Source organism: Herpailurus yagouaroundi, unplaced genomic scaffold (assembly GCF_014898765.1).
Source record: "Herpailurus yagouaroundi ecotype Mexico unplaced genomic scaffold, PumYag 210, whole genome shotgun sequence".
Taxonomy (NCBI): domain Eukaryota; kingdom Metazoa; phylum Chordata; class Mammalia; order Carnivora; family Felidae; genus Herpailurus; species Herpailurus yagouaroundi.
The window spans coordinates 1,214,817-1,238,256 of NW_024412441.1; the positions used below are offsets into that span (position 1 = coordinate 1,214,817).

The 23,440-nt window shown below is 42.8% G+C and overlaps 1 protein-coding gene across 9 annotated transcripts in view; it reads left to right on the forward strand.

Moving 5' to 3' along the window:
* BCL11A (BCL11 transcription factor A) overlaps window positions 1-11,668 on the forward strand; it is a 101,079-nt gene extending 89,411 nt beyond the window's left edge. For 5 of the 9 annotated variants that reach the window (XM_040453654.1, XM_040453657.1, XM_040453655.1 and 2 more), the window contains one exon: window positions 1,285-6,542. In XM_040453654.1, the coding sequence (XP_040309588.1) occupies window positions 1,285-3,305 (2,021 nt within the window). In that variant the 3' untranslated portion in view covers window positions 3,306-6,542. Of the gene's footprint in view, window positions 1-1,284; window positions 6,543-11,158 lie in introns of those variants that run through there. The other 4 variants (XM_040453658.1, XM_040453656.1, XM_040453660.1 and 1 more) reach the window with 3 other exon arrangements.
* The last annotated feature ends 11,772 nt before the right edge of the window (window positions 11,669-23,440 follow it).

Consider the following 23,440-nt stretch of genomic DNA (forward strand, 5'->3'; position numbering starts at 1 on the left):
TTTTTTTTTTTTTTTTTTTTTTTTTTTTTTAATTTAGCTATCTCCAAAAATGAATGATCGTGAAGTCAAGCTGGCCCCCTCTTTGCCAAAGTGGCATTTACCACTCTCGGGTTCTTTTCAGCGAGAGAGAAATAATGTGACTTAAGCAGGGCCCCTCTCCAGACGGCTTGGCTACTGGCCAAAGAGTTGACTAGCTGAACTGTATCTTTCTGTTTCTTTCTCAACTGGAGCTGAGGCTCAGCTGAGGGCGCAGGATGTTGTATAATTTGGTTCTCGTTGTTAGCCTCTCAAAATAATGAGGAGGAGGATAGTGTAGCATTTCTCAGCCTGCTGCCCGTCATGGTGCTGGCTGCTTTAACTGTTCTTAAACTAGGATGCTGTGTCTGCTTAAGTTGGCACCAGCCGCTCCTCCTAACTTCTCCAGACTTGCATTTGTGTGACTGGGGGAACAACTCCTAAAGATTTGATACGGCCTGTTGGTTAAATCCAAATTAAATTTCTCTTTTGAGATTTTTTGCAACATCCCTTGAGATAAAAATGGGAGTCCCCATAGGGTGTTGTGGAACCAGGATTGGGACTCACTGATCCTCACACAAGGCTGGGATGTGAGAATGTTGCTAGTCTCTCTTCCTTGGAATTATTTTAGGAGTACCTTCCCATTTTTAACAATATCAACAATTAGTGTGTTTCAGGCTAAGATTAAAAGCATCTCCAGGGCCATAGAGAACTGTAATGAGTTGACCTTCTCTTTTTTGATATCCCTATGAAATGATTGCCTGTTTAGAAAGTTCACCTGCCACCCAGGGGAGAATAGAACGATGGGATTTAGGAAGCAGAAAAGTTTCCCTTAGGTCACCTTGTCCAAGGCCCTCACTTAACAAATGAGGAAACAGAGGCACAGAGATGAAATAGCTTGCCCCAAACCACAGCTGGTGACAGATTGGAGAGTTCAGAAGAGGTTTGCTGAGGTTCCTTAGAATGTAGGGATCCTCATTCTCAAGCTTGAATTGGTGCAGATTTCTCTGCTTTGGAGATCGGATTTAAAATTCTTAGAACCGAATGAAATGGCAGAAAGACCAATTCGACAAATATTTATTGGGCACCAGCCACCAGATGAACCAGGCACCAATTCTAGGCACAGGGAATATTATAGATCGGTGAGGGCTTAGGCCTGTGGGGTGGAGGGCGGGGGGCAGGGAAGGCTGGAGGTGAACCATAAATAAGCAATTGCTAACGTCCTCCTCCACGATTAAACATTGATGTTGGTGTTGTATTATTTTGCAGGTAAAGATGAGCCCAGCAGCTACACATGTACAACTTGCAAACAGCCATTCACCAGTGCATGGTTTCTCTTGCAACACGCACAGAACACTCATGGATTAAGAATCTACTTAGAAAGCGAACACGGAAGTCCCCTGACCCCGCGGGTTGGTATCCCTTCAGGACTAGGTGCAGAATGTCCTTCCCAGCCACCTCTCCATGGGATTCATATTGCAGACAATAACCCCTTTAACCTGCTAAGAATACCAGGATCAGTATCGAGAGAGGCTTCCGGCCTGGCAGAAGGGCGCTTTCCACCCACTCCCCCCCTGTTTAGTCCACCACCGAGACATCACTTGGACCCCCACCGCATAGAGCGCCTGGGGGCGGAAGAGATGGCCCTGGCCACCCATCACCCGAGTGCCTTTGACAGGGTGCTGCGGTTGAATCCAATGGCTATGGAGCCTCCCGCCATGGATTTCTCTAGGAGACTTAGAGAGCTGGCAGGGAACACGTCTAGCCCACCGCTGTCCCCAGGCCGGCCCAGCCCTATGCAAAGGTTACTGCAACCATTCCAGCCAGGTAGCAAGCCACCCTTCCTGGCGACGCCCCCCCTCCCTCCTCTGCAATCCGCCCCTCCTCCCTCCCAGCCCCCGGTCAAGTCCAAGTCATGCGAGTTCTGCGGCAAGACGTTCAAATTTCAGAGCAACCTCGTGGTGCACCGGCGCAGCCACACGGGCGAGAAGCCCTACAAGTGCAACCTGTGCGACCACGCGTGCACGCAGGCCAGCAAGCTGAAGCGCCACATGAAGACGCACATGCACAAGTCATCCCCCATGACGGTCAAGTCCGACGACGGCCTCTCCACCGCCAGCTCCCCGGAACCCGGCACCAGCGACCTGGTGGGCAGCGCCAGCAGCGCGCTCAAGTCTGTGGTGGCCAAGTTCAAGAGCGAGAACGACCCCAACCTGATCCCGGAGAATGGGGACGAGGAGGAAGAGGAGGACGACGAGGAAGAGGAAGAAGAGGAGGAAGAGGAGGAGGAGGAGCTGACGGAGAGCGAGAGGGTGGACTACGGCTTCGGGCTGAGCCTGGAGGCGGCGCGCCACCACGAGAACAGCTCGCGGGGCGCGGTGGTGGGCGTGGGCGACGAGGGCCGCGCCCTGCCTGATGTCATGCAGGGCATGGTGCTCAGCTCCATGCAGCACTTCAGCGAGGCCTTCCACCAGGTCCTGGGCGAGAAACACAAGCGCGGCCACCTGGCCGAGGCCGAGGGCCACAGGGACACTTGCGACGAAGACTCGGTGGCCGGCGAGTCGGACCGCATAGACGATGGCACTGTTAACGGCCGCGGCTGCTCCCCGGGCGAGTCGGCCTCGGGGGGCCTGTCCAAAAAGCTGCTGCTGGGCAGCCCCAGCTCGCTGAGCCCCTTCTCCAAGCGCATCAAGCTCGAGAAGGAGTTCGACTTGCCCCCGGCCGCGATGCCCAACACGGAGAACGTGTACTCGCAGTGGCTCGCTGGCTACGCGGCCTCCAGGCAGCTCAAAGATCCCTTCCTTAGCTTCGGAGACTCCAGACAATCGCCTTTCGCCTCCTCGTCGGAGCACTCCTCGGAGAACGGGAGCTTGCGCTTCTCCACGCCGCCCGGGGAGCTGGACGGAGGGATCTCGGGGCGCAGCGGCACGGGAAGTGGAGGGAGCACGCCCCATATTAGTGGTCCGGGCCCGGGCAGGCCCAGCTCAAAAGAGGGCAGACGCAGCGACACTTGTGAGTACTGTGGGAAAGTCTTCAAGAACTGTAGCAATCTCACTGTCCACAGGAGAAGCCACACGGGCGAAAGGCCTTATAAATGCGAGCTGTGCAACTATGCCTGTGCCCAGAGTAGCAAGCTCACCAGGCACATGAAAACGCATGGCCAGGTGGGGAAGGACGTTTACAAATGTGAAATTTGTAAGATGCCTTTTAGCGTGTACAGTACCCTGGAGAAACACATGAAAAAATGGCACAGTGATCGAGTGTTGAATAATGATATAAAAACTGAATAGAGGTATATTAATACCCCTCCCTCACTCCCACCTGACACCTCCTTTTTTCACCACCCCCCCTTCCCCATCGCCCTCCAGCCCCACTCCCTGTAGGATTTTTTTCTAGTCCCATGTGATTAAACAAACAAACAAACAGAAGTAACGGAAGCTAAGAATATGAGAGTGCTTGTCACCAGCACACCTGTTTTTTTTTTTCTTTTTCTTTTTTTCTTTTTCTTTTTTTCCTTTATGTTCTCACCGTTTGAATGCATGATCTGTATGGGGCAATACTATTGCATTTTACGCAAACTTTGAGCCTTTCTCTTGTGCAATAATTTACATGTTGTGTATGTTTTTTTTTTTTTTAAACTTAGACAGCATGTATGGTATGTTATGGCTATTTTAAATTGTCCCCGATTCGTTGCTGAGCAAACATGTTGCTGTTTCCAGTTCCGTTCTGAGAGAAAAAGAGAGAGAGAGAGAAAAAGACCATGCTGCATACATTCTGTAATACATATCATGTACAGTTTTATTTTATAACGTGAGGAGGAAAAACAGTCTTTGGGTTAACCCTCTAAAGACAGAATAGACAGCACTGAAAGAAAATCTCTATGAGCTAAATGTCTGTCTCTAGAGGGTTAAATGTATCAATTGGAGAGGAAAAAAAAAGGCCTTGAATTGACAAATTTTAACAGAAAAACAAAACAAGTTTATTCTATCATTTGGTTTTAAAATATGAGTGCCTTGGATCTATTAAAACCACGTTGATGGTTCTTTCTACTTGTTATAAACTTGTAGCTTAATTCAGCATTGGGTGAGGTAAGAAATCTTAGGACCTAGCATATAATTCTATATTGTATTTCTCACAACAATGGCTACCTAAAAATATGACCCACTATGTCCTAGTTAATCATCATTTTCCCTTTAGTTTAATCTTATAAGCAAAACTGATTATACCAGTATAAACGCTATTTTGCTCCTGGTGAGAGCTTAAAAGAAATGGGCTGTTTTGCCCAAAGTTTTATTTTTTTTTTTAAATGATGATTAAATTGAATGTGCAACGTGCAAAAGCCCCGGAATACAATTAAAAACATTAGTAAGGAGTTCATTTTATGAAGATAACTTAAATAATGTCTGTTCAAAAAATTCTGGCACCAAAAGAAATAGATCCAGATCTACTTGGTTGTCAAAGGGACAATCAAATGATAAACTTTAAGACCTCGTAGACCATATTGAAAAGAAGAGACTGACAATACGGTTTGACAGGAGGGTAACAGAGGAAGAAAATACGTTATCTTTTAGCACAACGTGGTACTATTTGCCATTTTAAACTAGAACAGGTGTATAAGCTAATATTGATACAATGATGATTAACTATGAATTCTTAAGACTTGTGTTTAAATGTGACATTCTTAAAAAAGAAGAGAAAGAATTTTAAGAGTAGCAGTATATATGTCTGTGCTCCCTAAAAGTTGTACTTCCTTTCTTTTCCATACACTGTGTGCTATTTGTGTTAACATGGAAGAGGATTCATTGTTTTTATTTTATTTTTTTAATTTTTTCTTTTTTATTAAGCTAGCATCTGCCCCAGTTGGTGTTCAAATAGCACTTGACTCTGCCTGTAATATCTGTATCTTTTCTCTAATCAGAGATACAGAGGTTGAGTATAAAATAAACCTGCTCAGATAGGACAATTAAGTGCACTGTACAATTTTCCCAGTTTACAGGTCTATACTTAAGGGAAAAGTTGCAAGAATGCTGAAAAAAAAAAAAAATTGAACACAATCTCATTGATGAGCATTTTTAAAAAAAAAAAAACTAAAAAAAAAAAAAACTTTGCCAGCCATTTACTTGACTAATGAGCTTACTTACTCGGACTCAACATTGCAAGCGCTGTGAATGGAAAACAGAATACACTTAACATAGAAATGAATGATTGCTTTCGCTTCTACAGTGCAAGGATTTTTTTGTACAAAACTTTTTTAAATATAAATGTTAAGAAAAAAAATTTTTTTAAAAAACACTTCATTATGTTTAGGGGGGAACTGCATTTTAGGGTTCCATTGTCTTGGTGGTGTTACAAGACTTGTTATCCATTTAAAAATGGTAGTGGAAATTCTATGCCTTGGATACACACCGCTCTTCAGGTTGTAAAAAAAAAAAAAACATACATTGGGGAAAGGTTTAAGATTATATAGTACTTAAATATAGGAAAATGCACACTCATGTTGATTCCTATGCTAAAACACATTTATGGTCTTTTTTCTGTATTTCTAGAATGGTATTTGAATTAAATGTTCATCTAGTGTTAGGCACTATAGTATTTATATTGAAGCTTGTATTTTTAATTGTTGCTTGTTCTCTTAAAAGGTATCAATGTACCTTTTTTGGTAGTGGAAAAAAAAAAAGACAGGCTGCCACAGTATATTTTTTTAATTTGGCAGGATAATATAGTGCAAATTATTTGTATGCTTCAAAAAAAAAAAAAAAAGAGAGACAAACAAAAAAGTGTGACATTGTACAGATGAGAAGCCATATAATGGCGGTTTGGGGGAGCCTGCTAGAATGTCACACGGATGGCTGTCATAGGGGTTGTACATATCCTTTTTCGTTCCTTTTTCCTGCTGCCATACTGTATGCAGTACTGCAAGCTAATAACGTTGGTTTGTTATGTAGTGTGCTTTTTGTCCCTTTCCTTCTATCACCCTACATTCCAGCATCTTACCTTCATATGCAGTAAAAGAAAGAAAGAAAAAAAAGGAAAAAAAAAAACAAAAACAATGTTTTGCAGTTTTTTTCATTGCCAAAAACTAAATGGTGCTTTATATTTAGATTGGAAAGAATTTCATATGCAAAGCATATTAAAGAGAAAGCCCGCTTTAGTCAATACTTTTTTGTAAATGGCAATGCAGAATATTTTGTTATTGGCCTTTTCTATTCCTGTAATGAAAGCTGTTTGTCGTAACTTGAAATTTTATCTTTTACTATGGGAGTCACTATTTATTATTGCTTATGTGCCCTGTTCAAAACAGAGGCACTTAATTTGATCTTTTATTTTTCTTTGTTTTTATTTTTTTTTTTATTTGGATGACCAAAGGTCATTACAACCTGGCTTTTTATTGTATTTGTTTCTGGTCTTTGTTAAGTTCTATTGGAAAAACCACTGTCTGTGTTTTTTTGGCAGTTGTCTGCATTAACCTGTTCATACACCCATTTTGTCCCTTTATTGAAAAAAATAAAAAAAATTAAAGTACACAATGTAAGCTTCTTGTGTCCTCATTTGACACACTCTGTAAATTACTTTCAAGAAAATAACAGGTTTTAAGAGAAGGCCAGTCAGTCTTTTTCAGGATTATTTCTATGGGCATTTTGATGCGTGCATTATACCCTAAAGGAACATAAAGTGCTTACTATATTAAAATAGACATATCTCAAAACATGGAAATAGTTTTTAGATTTTATAGTTCTAGAATAATTTTCAAGAAATGGAAAGTGTTTTCAGTCTGATGTTAAAAACTTTCCCTTCATGTCTTAACAATAATCCATCCAGATATAAATGAAAAATTGACTGGTAATAGCATCTTAAACTTTTATTTCCTTTGGATTTTTTGCTGTTCTTGTTGTCTGAAAGTTCTTTTCTATTCTCCCTCCCCTGCCCTATCTTAGAACATAATGTAAAAAAAGATTTTTTAAAAAGTTAGCTCTTTCATTTCCATATGAGTCTTTCTTCATACCAAAAATAACATCACCCTCCCCCCCCCATAAATATCCAGAAACAAAGGCATCATGTTAACGAGAGAAAGAGAGAGAGAAGTAACCAGTAGTTCAGCCAGATGTGGCAAATCTGTGGAATCAGCCACTGATTTCCTGAGATATATGGTGGTTTGCCTTGTGATCCTGTGATCTTAGGGACCAGAGATGGGACAGATCTTTTAGAACTTTTTATAGTGTCTTCCTGACTGGTAGCAAATGAGAGGGGGGAATATGCTTCAGTGATCTTTTGCCCAACCAACAGATTTATGAATGAAACATAGCCTTTGAAAAGCAACTTAGGTCCATTATAAAAACCCCTCCTTAGAAATCTGTGTTGTCAGTTTTACAAATACTGCATGCTGCAGCATCTATTTGCTTTATTAAAACACATACTTCTGTGATACTGTCTCCCTGTTCCCAGTGTAGATGAATGGATACAACGTTGTTCTTCTTTTTGTAAAAACCAAAACAAAAGCCGTTCTGTTGTCTTCTTGTGGTAGCATTTTCGTTGCTCAGTTCTTATGCCCTGGTGCCTGTGAGGTGGCCTTTTCATGTAATGCCTTTTATCTGAGACAGGAATAGTTTTATCCTTCTAAAATACACAGAAAGTAGGTGTATTTTTTTAAAAGCCAGTTTGGGTGGGAAGCAGAGAGTGGAGGCAGAGAGGAATCCCGTGAGAGAAGATTTGGGGTTGGGTACAGGGGCTGGGATCAGATGGATGTATCTTGCAGAACTTGATAATTGGCAGTGACCTGAGAGGAGATATTTGTGTTTTGAATTAGGTTACTTCACAACTGAATCCAGAATGCTATTTAAGATAGAAATATTCTCCAGTGCCATGCCAGTTTGCGATGTGGTGACTTCTGCTCCACCGTATTAAATGTCCATAAAACCACTGTGTGTCCCTATTACTCTTTTATTAGGAGCTATGAGTGCAGCTGTGCAAGTTTTATATACAGTGTTCATTTTAATTTTTCAATATATGATGCTCTTAGCATAATTAGGTTTTGCATCCTGACAGACAGAATTAATGGTAGATACTGTATACTTACTTGTATGTTCAAATTTCTTAAATCAAATGGGGAATGGGGAGGGGTGCAAACATGTGGTGATAAATCACAGATTATGTTTGATTTACATGGTCCCAAAGTTAAATAAATTTATCGGGAGACACGTTCTTCAGGGTACTCAGTCTCCTGGCTTATTGAAGCCCTCTTATAAAATATGATTTCTGAAGCTGAGTGAACAATACGAGCATGAAAATCTAGGCAATAAAAATATAACTTATAACTGACATCTGTATCTGGAACCCCCGAATTAAAAGTCTTAATGCAAAATAACAAAAAACATTTCCAACAGAGGATGAATTCGAGATTTTTTTAAAATGAGGAAATGCTGAGGATATTAACAGTTTTCAGAATTCTCAAGTTTATGCGACACCCCAGATGTGTTGATGCAATGTTCTTTACCCACCTGAACTCTTAACGCGTCAATGTTCCTTTTTATCTTCATTTTGAGAACAGCTTCATAATAAACAGGAGTACAGCAAATACTATTTCTCACAGATTTTAACTTAGAAACCCTCCCAGTGCGTGGGCTCTCCCCATCCTGAGACCATTTCCTATCTTCTCTTTGTTTAGGACCCTACAAAAGGACCGAAGCCAAATCATTGCAAAGGTGGCTAAGAAGTGGGGTGAACACTTGTTTCTTCATTTGTACCAGCCGTGGCAGGAAGTGTGGAGTAGTTGAGTTTTTCCCAGGGCATTCTGTGCTAGAACTGTTTATTTAAATACCATTTTTGTGTGTGTAATAAGTCCATACTGTATACGTTCATGATGCTGGAAGTGAGGATTTGAAAGGCAGTGGCAGTGGGAGTTAGATACCGTTTCATTTGGAGAAATAAGGAAATGAGGTTTATTCACAGACACTAAAAGTTTGTTCAAAGGTGCTGGGATATTTCAGGCTTTCCTGAAAAGGAGTTGAGGAGCCTCAGGCCCCATCCTGTCCTGCTTCGAACACTTCAGAGTGAGAGGGAGGAAATACGGTGTTTTCTTTCTTTCTTCTTTCTTTCTTTCTTTCTTTCTTTCTTTCTTTCTTTCTTTCTTCCTCTTTCCCCTGCTCCGCGCGTGCACACACTAACATGAGTTCTTAGGACTGTGTTGTAGTCGTGTTCTCTTCATTAAGATTCTGTTACTCCATCGTCCCTGGGCCTGGTGTGTTCAAGAATGTACCCATCCCATTCTCTTTTCTTTTTCAGACAACTTCCCATTTAAAACAAAAAAAAAAAAAAAAAAAAGAGAGAAAGAAACGAAAGAAATGTGGGAATTTTGCCAGTGTGAGGATGGGATTGGCAGTGTTCTTTAAACCTGCTTGGAAAAATATTTTTTAAAAGACCGTTAACTTTTTAACAGGCACGAGGCACTTAGCAAATTTTCCTAAGTGTCTCCTAAGGCCCTGCCGCTTTCCCAATTAAAACTAAATGAACCCATGTTTAGAGCAACGGACATCGGAACACACAGCCAGAATTGGGATTCTGGACGTTTATTCCAGGGCTGCTCTAGCTACAAATTGTAGACATGGGTTGTTGGGTGTGCACTTTTCCTTGCTGTCATCTTGTTATCCCATTAGCCCTCTGTTTCATTGAGTAAAACACATGGCCAGTGAATCAGCCTTTAGGGGGGATGGGTCTGTTTCTCTCTCTCTCTCTATTTCCCAGTGTCATCTGTGGTCGTGGGAAGCGATTAATTCCTCCCTTCCAAAAGGGGAAAGGAGATCAGTACAGTTCACCTGGGTCATTTGTACTCAAGATCCTAAACTTGCCTGAACAACTCCAACGGTTGATCCAAATACTGTTTTTCCTTTCTGTAAAGTGGCAAAGACTACTTAAAGGGAGCGTATATATTAGGTCCTTGTGATTCAGCAGAAAGGGCAAATTAAGCGATTTCCCCAATGTCTCTCCTCTAATGCAGGACAAGGGGGCCCGACCCCGCCCCGCCCAAACCCATAGGGGGCTGTGCTTTTCAATAACGTAGAGCGTGGTACATGCCCAGGCCGTATTTTGTCTGTTAGAGCTTTCAATACTGGTAGCAGGTCTGACAAAGGGGTTCGATGGGGGTATCAGCCAGAGGGGCCTCCACGACAGTGGCAGGGCTGGACTGGGAACGGGGTTCCCCAGAGCCCACCTGGACACAGGAGGTCCCTCAGCCCTGGTCTCCACTGCGCAGGGGGCATTCGAGAGAGCAGCTGAGCTCCAGACCCTGGGCCTCCTGCGGCGCCAAGTCGGGGGAGAGGAGGCCCCAGGCCCCTGCTTCGGGTCGCCATGGCAACGAGCCCTGGAATGCCACAGTGGTAGCCCTCTTCCTCGGCACATCCGGACTCCCAGTTCTGCTGCTTCAAGTCAATGTAACACAGCAAAGGGAGGAACCCCGGAGGAGAATAACCACTCCCTTCTTCCCTTCACCATTGCCTTCCCCCTTTACCAAAAAGAAAAAAAAAAAAAAAAAAAAAAAAAAGAAAAGAAAAGAAAACTGCATGTTTGAAAGAAACTACAGGCAGTTTTTGGTGCAATTTGGGAGCAACTATTTTGGGTTCTGGTTTCCTCTTCAGGGATGTGTTCGCCTCTTGTAAATCGTTGGCTGCTTTGACGTTGAACTTGATGACATTTCATGTTTTCGTTGTGCTGCTTTTACATCAATTTTGAGTTTTTGTTTCTTTATAATTTTATTATTATTTTAAGGAAATGTCCCCCTTCCCTCCTCCCTCCCCTGTTCTCCTCAACCAAAGGACTGTTTCCTACTCAGTTTTCTCAGTCATAAGGGAAAGTGTTTCCTTCCAGGTGTGTCCCAAGTTTATTAGGACTACCATACGATTGGGATCGGGTAGCGGGTCTGGGTCCTCTGTGGGGAAGGCAGGGAGGGAGGCATGGGAAAGGTACTCAGGGGGCAGAGATTTGGGGGGAGGGGACAGAGTTTGAAATCATGTTTAAAGATGCCAGTGGCTCAACCTGTGGTTGATTTAAGTTATAATTTTAAAGAGCTAGTTAGAGAACAGAAAATCACTGGGCCAAGTCACACCTGTACTTTTTTTTTTTTCCCCTTCCTCTGTCTCCAACCTCCTTCTAGGTTCTTCACACACCCCCATTCGGCGTAGTACCCAGAGAGCTCAAGATGTGTGGCAGTTTTCGGATGGAAGCTCGAGAGCCCTTAAGTTCTGAGAAAATTTGAAGTCCCCAGGGGCGGGGTGGACGCGTGCTGCCCAGCCGACATCTGCGTGGCCTGTCATCCTGCTAGTTTGTGATGTTTTCCGACAGTAGCCTCCAAGAAGCCGTTGTGCGAAGACAGAGTCCTGCAGAGTCCTTCCTGCCCAGGCCTGCAGTGCCATTTTATTTATATTTTTTAAAAAAAAGTAAAAGCAAAAAAACAGACCCACATTGGAACGGTGAATCAGTCCCATATAGAGGGCCCATGGACCATTGCTGTCCTGAGTGACGTCCTGGCCCTTTTGAAACCAGCCAACCTAATTACCTGTATTGTGGAATCGAGCATGAGTCCCCCAACCCCTTGTTTCTATACATTCTATGTTGTCTTTTAAAAAGTGTGCTTAACATTGACACAATAAATGTTGGAGCTTTAGGTGGTGTTTGCTTGTTCTTTAATTATTGATGCTTATAAGACAATGCAGCTGCTTATGACTTTGTATTTCTGTACCCGTTTCCTGCAGACATCCATGGGGTGGGTAGGAGGAACAGATTTGAGGAATGGGTAGGAGGTGTAGGAGGGGAAGGAGGTTACTGCTTATCAGATGGCATAAATTTTCAAGGAGAATCAACATGCAAAACTTGGGAATAAATCATAGCAATATCATAATTAATGTAGTAGTAGTGCTGCTGTTTATTAATGCTGAAGTGTGGTTTTCCTAACTGTCTGACTTATAATTTGCATACCATTAAATAATGCATAATATGGCACGCTGAATTCTGTTTTTCAAATATATGCTTTTGGTGGCTACCATGCAGGATTTGAATTTGTCTTTTAATTTAGCTCAAGAAAGATAACGTCACTGGGTTAGTGGTAAATCCCAAAGAAGGTGATAAATGTCAGTAGCGGCTTACTAAATATTCCAATTTTAGGTTCCCAAACCTTTGGCAAATATATCTTAATACAGACAAACAAACACACGTAAAACTTCTTTATTACTTACATTAACTAACACCAGGAAATTTGGGGCAGATTTTATAAGGGGGAAAATTGTAGGAGGAAAGAGGTTCACATCAGAACACACGATTATAATCGTGACGTCCATTGCTTGGAAATTAGTGACACGAATAAGTTAGGTCTACAAACAGGTGATAAAAATCCCTTCTGGTCCAGTTAATTTGCAAAGAACTTTTCTCAATTTGGTGTTTCCTATTGCCTGGAGAACCAGAAGAGAGCTAGAAACAATATAGCATATTAAAATAGGTTTATAAATAATAGAACTCAGACACCTGTGTATTATAGATTTACATATTGGCTGTGAATGTAAGTGAGGAAAATCTTACCCACTCACCACCCTCTGGCTAGATTGCCTAGCCTCATGAGAAGTTAGCAAGATAATTGGCATCTGGATTCTTTCCTGCTTATTCATCATAAATAATGACTTCTTACAGTACTCTATTGCCTTATACTTTATATAGTGCTTTCATGTACCTTATTTCATCTGATCCTCGTTGGGACAGACCTCACAACTTGCACTCTGTGGGTGAGAAGATCGAGGCCAGGACAATCAGGGAGGAGAGGAGGGAAGCCAGGTGTTCTGGTGTCTAGTCCAGAACTGATTTCACTGAACTCTATAACTTATCAAAGAGCGTGTCTCTCCCTGTGTTAGCACACAAGCCATAGATGTGCATGAACATACCCAAGTATGGCTTACACACACACACACACACACACACACACACATCAAGGATGTCCATAGGTAAGGGCACACAAAGTTGTCTCTTTCTACCAACAGCTGTGTGCACTGCAGGAGGGGCTGGGAACAAGGGTCCCTCCTTGCCATCTCTCCCTGGTGTCTTTTCCACGACAGATAAATAACCCTGATTGACTAGGTGGCCTTGATGAGTTTTTGAGAGTTCCTCCCACCTAGGTGAGATGGGACTTCCAGACAAGCGTCATTTCATGGAGCAACACTCTCCCTGCCCTATGCTCTGCCTTTGTGTTGCTGAAACCTGAGACCAATAGGGGTTCTGTGACAGCATCCTCCCTGAATGTGCTAAGCTCCTTGCTGATACCTTGAAAAAGTGACACCTTCAAAAGGGACACCCGACTGACACAGAACTATCAGGTGTTTTTTTGGACAACTAGGCCTTGGGAACTGCAGTTGGTGTTCACTACACTCTCATTTCTGGTCTATGTTTTTACCTCTGCCTCTTATTTCTTCTCAGAGTCAGAGAGCCACTGGGCAATTGCAAGTTTCTGGGTAATTGTAAATAACTGGACCCATTGTAAATAAATGGATATCTCTGGGAGTGGGATTTTTGTTTTTTTGAGGGGGTGGGGGAGGAGTGAGGGAGTGGGTACAGGGTATCATTCCTACCTCCCCCTTTTGGAAAAGCAAGATGCTTCACTAAAAAAAGAAAAGACCGTCTCTTTCTCCCCTATCTTTTTTAGCTGAAAGAGAATAAGAGTTCATTTATGAGATTCATTATGAAATGACCGTGTTGTGCTAGTGCTAGAACTTTTGAAAACCCACACAGGATTGATGATTTGGGAAGACATCTCCCTGTGTGATATGTCAAGGTCGTGGTTATCCGTGAATGGTGGAAGCCGAAGAAAGGACTGACAAATCTGATCGGGGTCCTCACTGTGCCCTCTCCTGAGAGTGAAACTTCAAACTGCAGAGAGATTAATTGGTTGCCCAGCATGTACTGAGCACGGATTAGAGGACACAGTCTCGGGTGCTCGGGAGGGTGGGGACCAAATACGGGACATTGTGCTTACCCTCCCAAGCCTGGTCTATAAACATTAATTCTGTGGTCTGTCCAGACTGTCACACTAAACAAAAAGGTCTGGTTCGACTTCTGAGTCCGTGATGGCAAGACTTAGCTCCCACGACAGCACCCAGGCTTTTGAATACTGGCAGTGTTGGAGAAACAAATGATCGTATCAAAAACTGGTGGTAGTTCAAAGAAATTAAACTAAAGGTAGTTTAATTTAGGCAAGGAGAGCAAACGTGGTTTCTACTGAGTTCTCACTGAGTGCCCCAAACTTGGGCAGAATGTTTCCTGGGCACTTTTGCTTAGAGTTTTCAATAATATTTGTATCAGAGTCAAGTCTTGCAAAAGGTGAGGGATGTCTTTCAAGTTTTGTGTGCACTGACGTGATTTTCCTTTTTTTGAGGCCTGGTTGAGATTAGTATTGAAGAAGATGATTATTAGCATTAACATACTTTTCCTCTGTGTTAATGTTTATCCTATCAAGAATTCTTATTTTACAAATCAATGTCTCTAGGAAGTAGTGGTAGAGAGGATCAGAACCGAAGTATTTTGTAGGCTGTTGTTTCTCTTTTCCCATGCCATACAGCTATGGCTCCTTTCGGGATATAGCGTGAGGAAACAGATTTGAGGAATTTGCGTACTGGCTGTAAAGTCAATATGAGGTTCAACTGGAAGTTACAAGCCCACCTTCCTTCTCCAGGGATCCATCCTGTCTGAGTTCCTAACCAACAGGGAAACAATAATGCTATTTCTTTTCTCAGAGTCTCTAGCAGAGACCGTACTCTTCAGTTCGCACTTACATTAAGATGACGAACTTCACACATTCCAGAAAAATCCAGAAACGTAATTGTTTTCCTTCCTGTCTTGCTGTAATTAAGATACTTCCTTGTCAAATCACATTACCTTTCCCCTGATTTTTATTTTTAAAAAATGCTCCCAGAAAATACCTAAGGTTTATAGAACACTTTTATACACATGGTAGAATCAATTTTCCTAGAGATTCTAGAAAGGTAAGCCAACAGACTAAAGCTGAAAGGAACCACTGCAATCATTCATTTTACAGATCAGAGCAAGAGAGTCCCAAAGATTAAATGATGGCTATAAGATCACACAGCTTGGGGAAAAATAATAATAAATAATAATAAATTAAAAAAAAAAAACCACCGAGAGCCAAGCTCCAAACCACACAGTAGCTGAGTCAGAATTGGAACTCAAGTCTCCAGCACCTTTGGAAAGGAATTCAAGCGGCCAGTCTCTCCCTTGTGACCTACTAAATTCAGAAGCAAGAGTGGCAGAAAAGTGTGCATTACAGAAGGTTTTAAGAATAAAATCGAAAGCTTGTTTTGGTGCCAGTCCTAGTGGGGAGCATGTGAGCATGTCCCATATTTCAAGGGTTTCTAAGCAGCATCCCGATGGCAGAGAACATCTAGGTCACTACCTGGAAGCCTTCCTTCTTCATTTCACCCCTCCGATGGTAGAAATAAACTTAGGGACCAAGAATTGCTGCAAGACAGCTTTTAAAGTTAAAAGGGCATAAAAAAGAGCTACTCATCAAACCAAATTCATCTCAAATGACTTAAATAGATTTCACAATCTGTTCCATTCTCTAGACAGGATTTAAGAGAAACACCCACTTAATTTGAATTTCAAGTCCGCATCACATCCTGTTAGAGAATCCAACTAGCCAATAGCATGACCTGAATCTTGTTACTGGGGGTATTTAATTTTGAGTTCAAAGGTGGTGAAATAGCAATGACCTACAGGGAGGGTTGACCGAGATGGTTTACAACTCTGGGTTGTGAGGACTGATCGCCTTCCTGTGCTATTGAGGCCGTGCGTTCTTTTTCCGTAAAGATGAAATCTTACTCCCCCCTTTGATCAGGGGCTCCTGACTCTGTTAGAGATGTACAAGTCCTGCCTCACCCTTTTATTAGATCTGCCGTGTTCAGCTCTTCTGCCGCCATTTCTTTTCTTGCCAGCCACCCTTTGATTCACGTTCACTCCTTTGAATGGACATGGGTTGACTTTGAATGTCTCTGGGCCTGATCGGGCTGCAGTCGTGTGCAGCAGCTGTTTAGAGCCCGCACGGACAAAGTCACCTCTGAAACAGGAGCAGGATGGCGGGAGGTCTCACAGAGCAACAGCAAATCAAATATCCCTGTTGAGGATGGTCTGAGATGAAGTAATTTGCCTGGTTTTGTTTCCCCCTGGCGATAGTTCCCTGGATTTCCTGAAATGGCGCTGCCAACAGGCAACTTCTGCTGCCTTCACCGTCCCTTTCTGCGCCTGTGTCTTGGCTGACTTGTCCTCTTTCCTCAGACACATAGAAAGCCTGCTGAGACGACCGAGGCGATTAGCTTCCACTGGGCTCTAAGATTTGCAGAGTTGCCCTGCCCTATTTCAGAGTGCCCGATTTTTCACCTGTTGCTTACCTCACCGCATGAAGGGGAAAAACCAAAATGCAAATACTCCTTCTCAGAAATTCACTCAAAGCTCAGAACTCTGAACATGAGCGATTTCCCTTTACAGCGATCCCCTTTGTGTGGATTTGCCTGTAGCCACTACGCCTTATTTGTGGAGTTCTTTTTATTTTTCAGCTTCTTTGAGAGTACATTTTCTTCTCCCTCTGAGAAGGGAGAAGGGAGTCCAGGTAGTGACCATGCCTTTAGGGTTTTGGTCTTGTTAACTCTTGAGCAAGGTTGAGGCGTGCATTTTTGTCTGTCTTTGGCATTGGGAGAACTGGTTTGATTTTGTGAGGCATATCTAAGAAATGTACTGCGGATGGACTCCTGGGGGTTATAGGCCAGCAAATGGTGCCAGTCTCTGAGTCGGCATCTCTGGGCTGGGATCTCGGCTTTATCTTTGCCGTGTTCACCCACCTGGTGTCCCCTCTCTCTGCACTTGACGTTATACAAAGCCCATTCCTCCCTCTGAAAAAGGAAGGGCACACCCTGCCTCCTACCTCCTACTACCCAGCAGCACGCACCGGTCAGTTTTATGAACCACCCAAATGCTCTAGACTCCATGTAAGAATGGGGGTATTGACATCCGGTCTTGAAGACTATGGGCAAGTGGGGTTGTGGTCCATCTTAAAGGCAGGCTTTTCTTTGCTTTTGGTTAGTAAGGCCATTTTCTTTATAACTTTATGGCACAGATTAAAAAAAAAAAGCTGAAGCAATTTTTGTTTGGAATCTAAAGCTGTCATCATCTTTCAAAAATGTGAGCATTTTTGAAATGGTAACATTTGCAGTGCTCAGGGTGCGTTTTATCACTTGGGTACCCCTGAAGGTTGGAGGTCTTTCTCTACCCCTTGCCCTGCTAATGGATAGCAACGGAGGGCCTTGTGTACCTACTGAAGGTTGCAAGGCACCACACATCTGTTGCCTGAAGATAGAGAGCCAGGACGTCTGAAATATGATCTCTATTGAACACCAAACCCATCTCAGCTGGCAGACTGCCGGGAGCTGGAGAAAGAGCAAAATAGAGGTTAAAATGAAAACAATAAGGGGTGCCCGGATGGCTCAGTTGGTTGTCTGACTCTTGTTTTCAGCTCATGTCATGATCTCACGGTTTGTGAGATTGAGCCCTGAGTCAGGCTTCTCGCTGACAGCATGGAGCCAGCTTTGGATTCTCTCTTTCCCTCTCTCCCTGCTCCTCCCCTGCACTGGCTCGTGTGTTCTCTCTCTTTCTCTCTCTCAAAATAAATAAACTTTAAAATAAATCATCATAATAATATTAGCTAATGCTTATTCAGAATTTACTATGTTCCAGGCATAGTGATAAGAGCTTTCTATGCCCATTCTTATTTCTTCTTCATAACCATCTTGTGGAGTAGCTGCTATCATTATTCCCATTTTACCAAAGCCTAGAGTGACTAAATGACATGTCCACGGTTGAACTACTGGCACTGCCATGATATGACTGTAGAATCCTCACTCTTAACCTCTACATATTGACTTCCAGGTTCTGTCTCATTCTAGAATTTTGTCATCATATATAATGCCAACGTGGAGGGTCCCCTATGAAAAAACAATGACAACAGTGCAGCGCTAATTAAACTGATTAGAAAGCATACTCAAAGGGGCCATGCCTTTAGGGTTTTGGTCTTGTTAACTCTTGAGCAAGGTTGAGGCGTGCATTTTTGTCTGTCTTTGGCATTGGGAGAACCGGTTTGATTTTGTGAGGCATATCTGAGAAATTTACTTATGCATCTTCTCCATCTGCAGTAAGACTCGTTCATTTGTTCAGTCAACAAATATTTATTAGGTCCCTGCTATATGCAACCTACTGAGCTTAGTGCTGAGGAAAGGAGGCAAAGAGGTAAAGGACACAGTTACTGCCCATCAGAAATTGCCACCAGTGGAGAATTAAATTAATTAGAATCCTACTGAATAACTAGTTAAGCTGACGTGGTGAGAACAGTGGGCCTTTTTAAATGCTAATATATAATTCACTTTGCCAAGGTAGACAGCAGGCCAGGGGCTTCAGCACTCCCAAATGAATGGGAATGTTATTCTTTATACCTTATCAGTAGGACATACTTAAAAGTTGTTTTCCTTTTCTTTTTTTTTTAAAGTTTATTTATTTATTTTGAGAGAGAGACAGAGTAGGGAAGAGGCAGAGAGAGAGAGAACCCCAGAGAGAGAGAGAGAGAGAGAGAGAGAGAGAGACAGCACAGACTCTGCACTGTCAGCATGGAGCCAGTCACGGGGCTTGAACCCATAAACTGTGAGATCATGACCTGAGCTGAAATTGAGAGTCAGACACTTAAGCGACTGAGCCACCCATGTGTCCCTTAAAAGTTGTTTTTCAAATGCTGGGGATGATTATACATTGATGTTTCCTCATGTATTTGGTCTAGTCCTTCTTGTAAATAATAACAGCAGAAAATTTAGAATGAGAGTAGCAACGGAAACACAGTTTCTTGTCCTGTAAATCAAAGATAAGTGATACCTATATCCTACATATCCTGTGGGTATATCCTATATAAGGGATAAGTCCATGCATATCCACCCTCTGAGCTGACCTGTGACTGATTACCTGCTGCTAATTCATTCTAAATGAAACACAACGAAGAAATCTTTACTTCTGCTATGTGCTGTCTGATGATCTCTTTTGGAATGTCAGTATAAGCCAAGTTTGTTTTCCCCACCTACAGTGTGCAAGGTGTTGTTCTAGGCACTGTGGGCAACTATAAAGAAGTATAGGGGCACCTGGGTGGCTCAGTTGGTTGAGTGTCCAACTTTGGCTCAGGTCATGATCTCACAGTTTGTGGGTTTGAGCTCAGAGCCTGGAGCCTGCTTTGGATTCTGTGTCTCCCTCTCTCTCTGCTCCTCCCCCACACTCTCTCTCTGTCTCTCTCTCTCAAAAATAAATAAATGTAAAAAAAAACTATAAAAAAAAAGAAGTATAAGACCCAACCTCTGCTCTCAAAGGGATTATAGTTAGTCCTATTAGGAGGATAAAATTATAAGCATAAAAGCAGGTAATTAACAATGAAAGGGTGACATATGAGTAATTCAGAAGTGAGAGATACAAACTATAGGAATACGAAGGAAGAAGATTTCTCTGGGGTCCACAGAGATATTGGGCTTTTCGTTGGTCATCAAAGGCACGCTGGGACTTAAACCATAACGAGAAATGATGAGGGCGAACCAGTTCAAGGCAAGCTGTGGTATGTGGAGGGCAGTGGCTAGATCAGTGTGGCAGAAAAAAGTTTGTTTATGAAAATAATGGGAGCTAAGGTTAGAAACTAATTTGGAGCCAATTATGGAGGCTCTTTAATGATAGGCAAAGGGCACAATAAAAATTGTGTCCAGAGAGAAGTTTTAGGAAGAGTATAGTAGAGTATGGAATGGATTGAAGGGGAACTCAGAGCTGACCAAGAGGCCAATAGGAGGCTGATCCTTGAGGGTGTTAGCAATTTCCTGGAGGGAGGGCTCTGCCATGAGTATAGTATTTGGGTCAAGCTATGTAGTCATCTTCACAGTATTCAAGCACACAATGACGCCTTTATTCAATGGTATATCTAAATTCCCCATTTGCCTTGATCTAGATCCACCTCAGACTGACTATGGAAGCCAACAAAAGATCTTCCTTATGCGTTGATTGTTGTTAGAAGTCCACACAATGAAGAGCCTAAAGATAAAGACCTTGAGCCTGAACAGTTCCTAGAGAGGAACTGTTTTTAGAGTATAAAGGGAAAATACCATATCTCAACAGGCATTTAACAATTTAGCAACAAGTCTCAAGCACAATGATAAACTCAACTGGAAAAAAACAGAAGAATACAGGAGTTTTGGAGTTCAGTGGGCTCCAAGGATTTCCTTTTTTTTTTTTTTTTTAATGTTTATTTATTTTTGAGAGATAGAGACAGAGTGCGAGTGGAGGAAGGGCAGAGGGAGAAAGAGACACAATCCGAAGCAGGCTCCAGGTTCTGAACTGTCAGCACAGAGCCCGAAGCAGGGCTCACACTCACAAGCTGTGAGATCGTGACCTGAACTGAAGTCAGACGCTTAACTGACTGAGCCACCCAGGCGCCCCAAAGGATTTCCTTTTTTGAGGGGGAAAGATTTAAGATTTTTAAATAATTTTTTTTCACTATTTGTAAAAGTTGAATTATGTTGTCTTTTCCTTTGCAATATGCTTATTGGTACATGCCAGATACTGTAATATGATTTTATTGTCATTGGCCACAGCATTAGATGAATTTCATAATGAAGGCATGAAGTGAAAGTAAGCAAGCATGTTTACATGGAATCAGAAATGTTCTCTGTACCAAGTAAGGCTGAGCAGTATAGGGCTTCACTCTCTTGGAGTTTAAATTTCAAAAAAAGAGACCTTTGTATTTTTGTATGGCAGTCATATCATCTGGTATCCCACCACACCTCCCTTCTCCCCTGGCTACCATTCTGTTCTTCCTGGAAGCAGGATTGGTCTATGACTGTCCAGTGTCATAAATCAGGACATTTAAGGCATCCAGAGAATTCATTTTTGAAATGAATGCAAACTGGTTGCAAACTGTCCATTTCAGAAACCCTTGAGTTTCCCCCAGAGCCTCCTCCTGGCTCCTGTGACCTGTCCATAGCTACAAGCCCCAGTGCTGGCTCCACTTCTCAGGAGGATTGTCAAAGATGTAAATACAAGCTAAATATCAGTCACGAGCGAGTGGCTGGGAGCTGCCCAAGGGGTTCAGCACATGTGGAAACATTCCCCTGAGGTGTGAAAACACTTTGACATTACAGGTATGGGTCATATTTCCCTCCCACTGAAATAGAGTATAACTGAAAAAGTTAAGTATTCCCTACAGACCTTGATGGGGGACAGGGAAGAAAGTAAGACCTCTGTGAGAGGAAGTCTGTGGAGCACAAGACAAAGCTCCCTTTTCCAGCTCAGCTTCCCCTCTCCTATGGCAGCACCGGGCTCGATTCACACTCGAGCAAAATGATAATCACTGAAAGTCGCACGTAGGAGCCCCTCCTTATCTGCAGTTTCGCTTCCCGCAGTTTTAGTTGCCCATCCGCAGCCAGGGTCAGGAAGCAGGTGCCCCTGATTCAGGGTCAGAAGGTCCATAGCAGCCCAGCGCCACGTCACAACGCCTGCGCCCTTCATACGTCATCTCCCGGTGCCGACATTTTACCACCTCACAGCCTCACAAGGAGAGAAGTACATAGGAGGTTTTCAGGTAGAGAGATGGCATTCACATAACTTTAATACAGTGCAGGCATACCTCGGAGGTGTTGTTTCGTTCCAGAGCGCCGTGATAAGGCGAATACCGCCATACAGAGCGCCAAACGAATTTTTTGGTTTCCCAGGGCAGGTAAAAGTTATGTTTACACCACACTGTAGTCTAGTGTGTAGTAGCATTATTCTTTTAAAAAAGGACATGCCTTAATTAAAAAACGCTTTATCGCTAAATAATGCTAACCGTCGCCGGAGCTTTCCACGAGTCCTAATCACTGGTCAGAGAGCACCATGACAAATATAACAATAATGAAAAAATTTGAAATATTGCAAGATTACCAAAATGTGACCCCGACATGAAGTGAGCATATGCTGTTGGAAAAATGGCACTGGTAGAGGTGCTCAGCTCAGGGTTACCACAGATCTGCCATTTATAAGAAACATAGTGAAGTATAATAGAGCGAAGCACAATAAAACGAGGTATGCCTGTACATTTTAATAATTGTTTTATTTTATTGTTAGTTTTTGTCGTTAACATCTTACCGTGTCTAATTCATAAATTAAACATTATCTTAGGTATATATGTGTAGGAGAAAACATGGTATATGTAGGGTTTGGTGCTATCTGTGGTTTCAGGCATCCACTAGGGGTCTTGGAATGTATCCCCAGTGGATAAGGAGGTGTTTCACGTGATCAACCTTTACATTTTCTCCGTGAGACAGAGTTACGGTGTATGTGCAGGAAGGGTGTATGTATGCACAGTTACACTTCTAATTTCTTATGTATACGCCTATTTATAACATATGCATATTCATGTCTTATGTATGCTGCCAGTATGTACACAACCAGATAGGAAAATATGCCTCATCTGTAATGATTGTGATGATCTCAAGGACATTACTGGGCTTTGATCTTTGATATTCACCACCCCCTAGTTTCTAGAGTCTTGTCTTTAGAAACTGTATTCACTCTGCCCCCACTCTTCTCCAGGCATTAAAAGTAAAGGCTACAAAGCTGGGCTAGAGAAGGTTCATTTATCCTCTCCTGGCCTAAGGAGTCATTGTGTCTACAGAACAGATGTGGGATGGGCAGGACTGGAGTAAACCTATCCCCTCTCCTACTGGAAATCACATTTAATTTTAACCCAAGGGGCCTCTGTGTTGCAAATGGAGAGGTAATTAAGCATCCAGACTCTGAGCCTTTTGGGGTGAGAGGGCTTAGTTTTTCATATATACATCTAGTATATTTTTGAAGAGCAGAGGGTTGGGGTCAGAGAGGCATAGGAAGCCTTGAAGAGAATGGAAACAAGATGACAGGTGTTGGACGTATTGCTGTTAGGTGGCATGGAAAAATAGAACACATATTTAAAAATTAATTCCAGTTTTAAAAAGCTCAAAGAATTCTACCAGCATTCTCGGTAGTGTGACAGGGGAATGGAGAGAGCGCTCTTGGGAAGGAGAGGGGGCTGGAGTGCCCCTTCTGCTATCATCATCATCATCATCATCATCATCATTAAAATGTATACATTATTGAAGGAGAAAAGTTCCACCTGCAGAGACCTGAAGTAAGACCTCGAAGGACAGGAGCCCTCTGTTGGTAACGACACTTGGTTGTTAACCAACACAGCCAAGGACTGAGCCCAGTGACCTAGAGGGAGATGGCTGAGGTAACCAATCCCCTGGAGTGGTCCTCTGAGGAGTATTGGTCCCATTTCAGCCACTGCCAACAAGGAACATTCTACTTG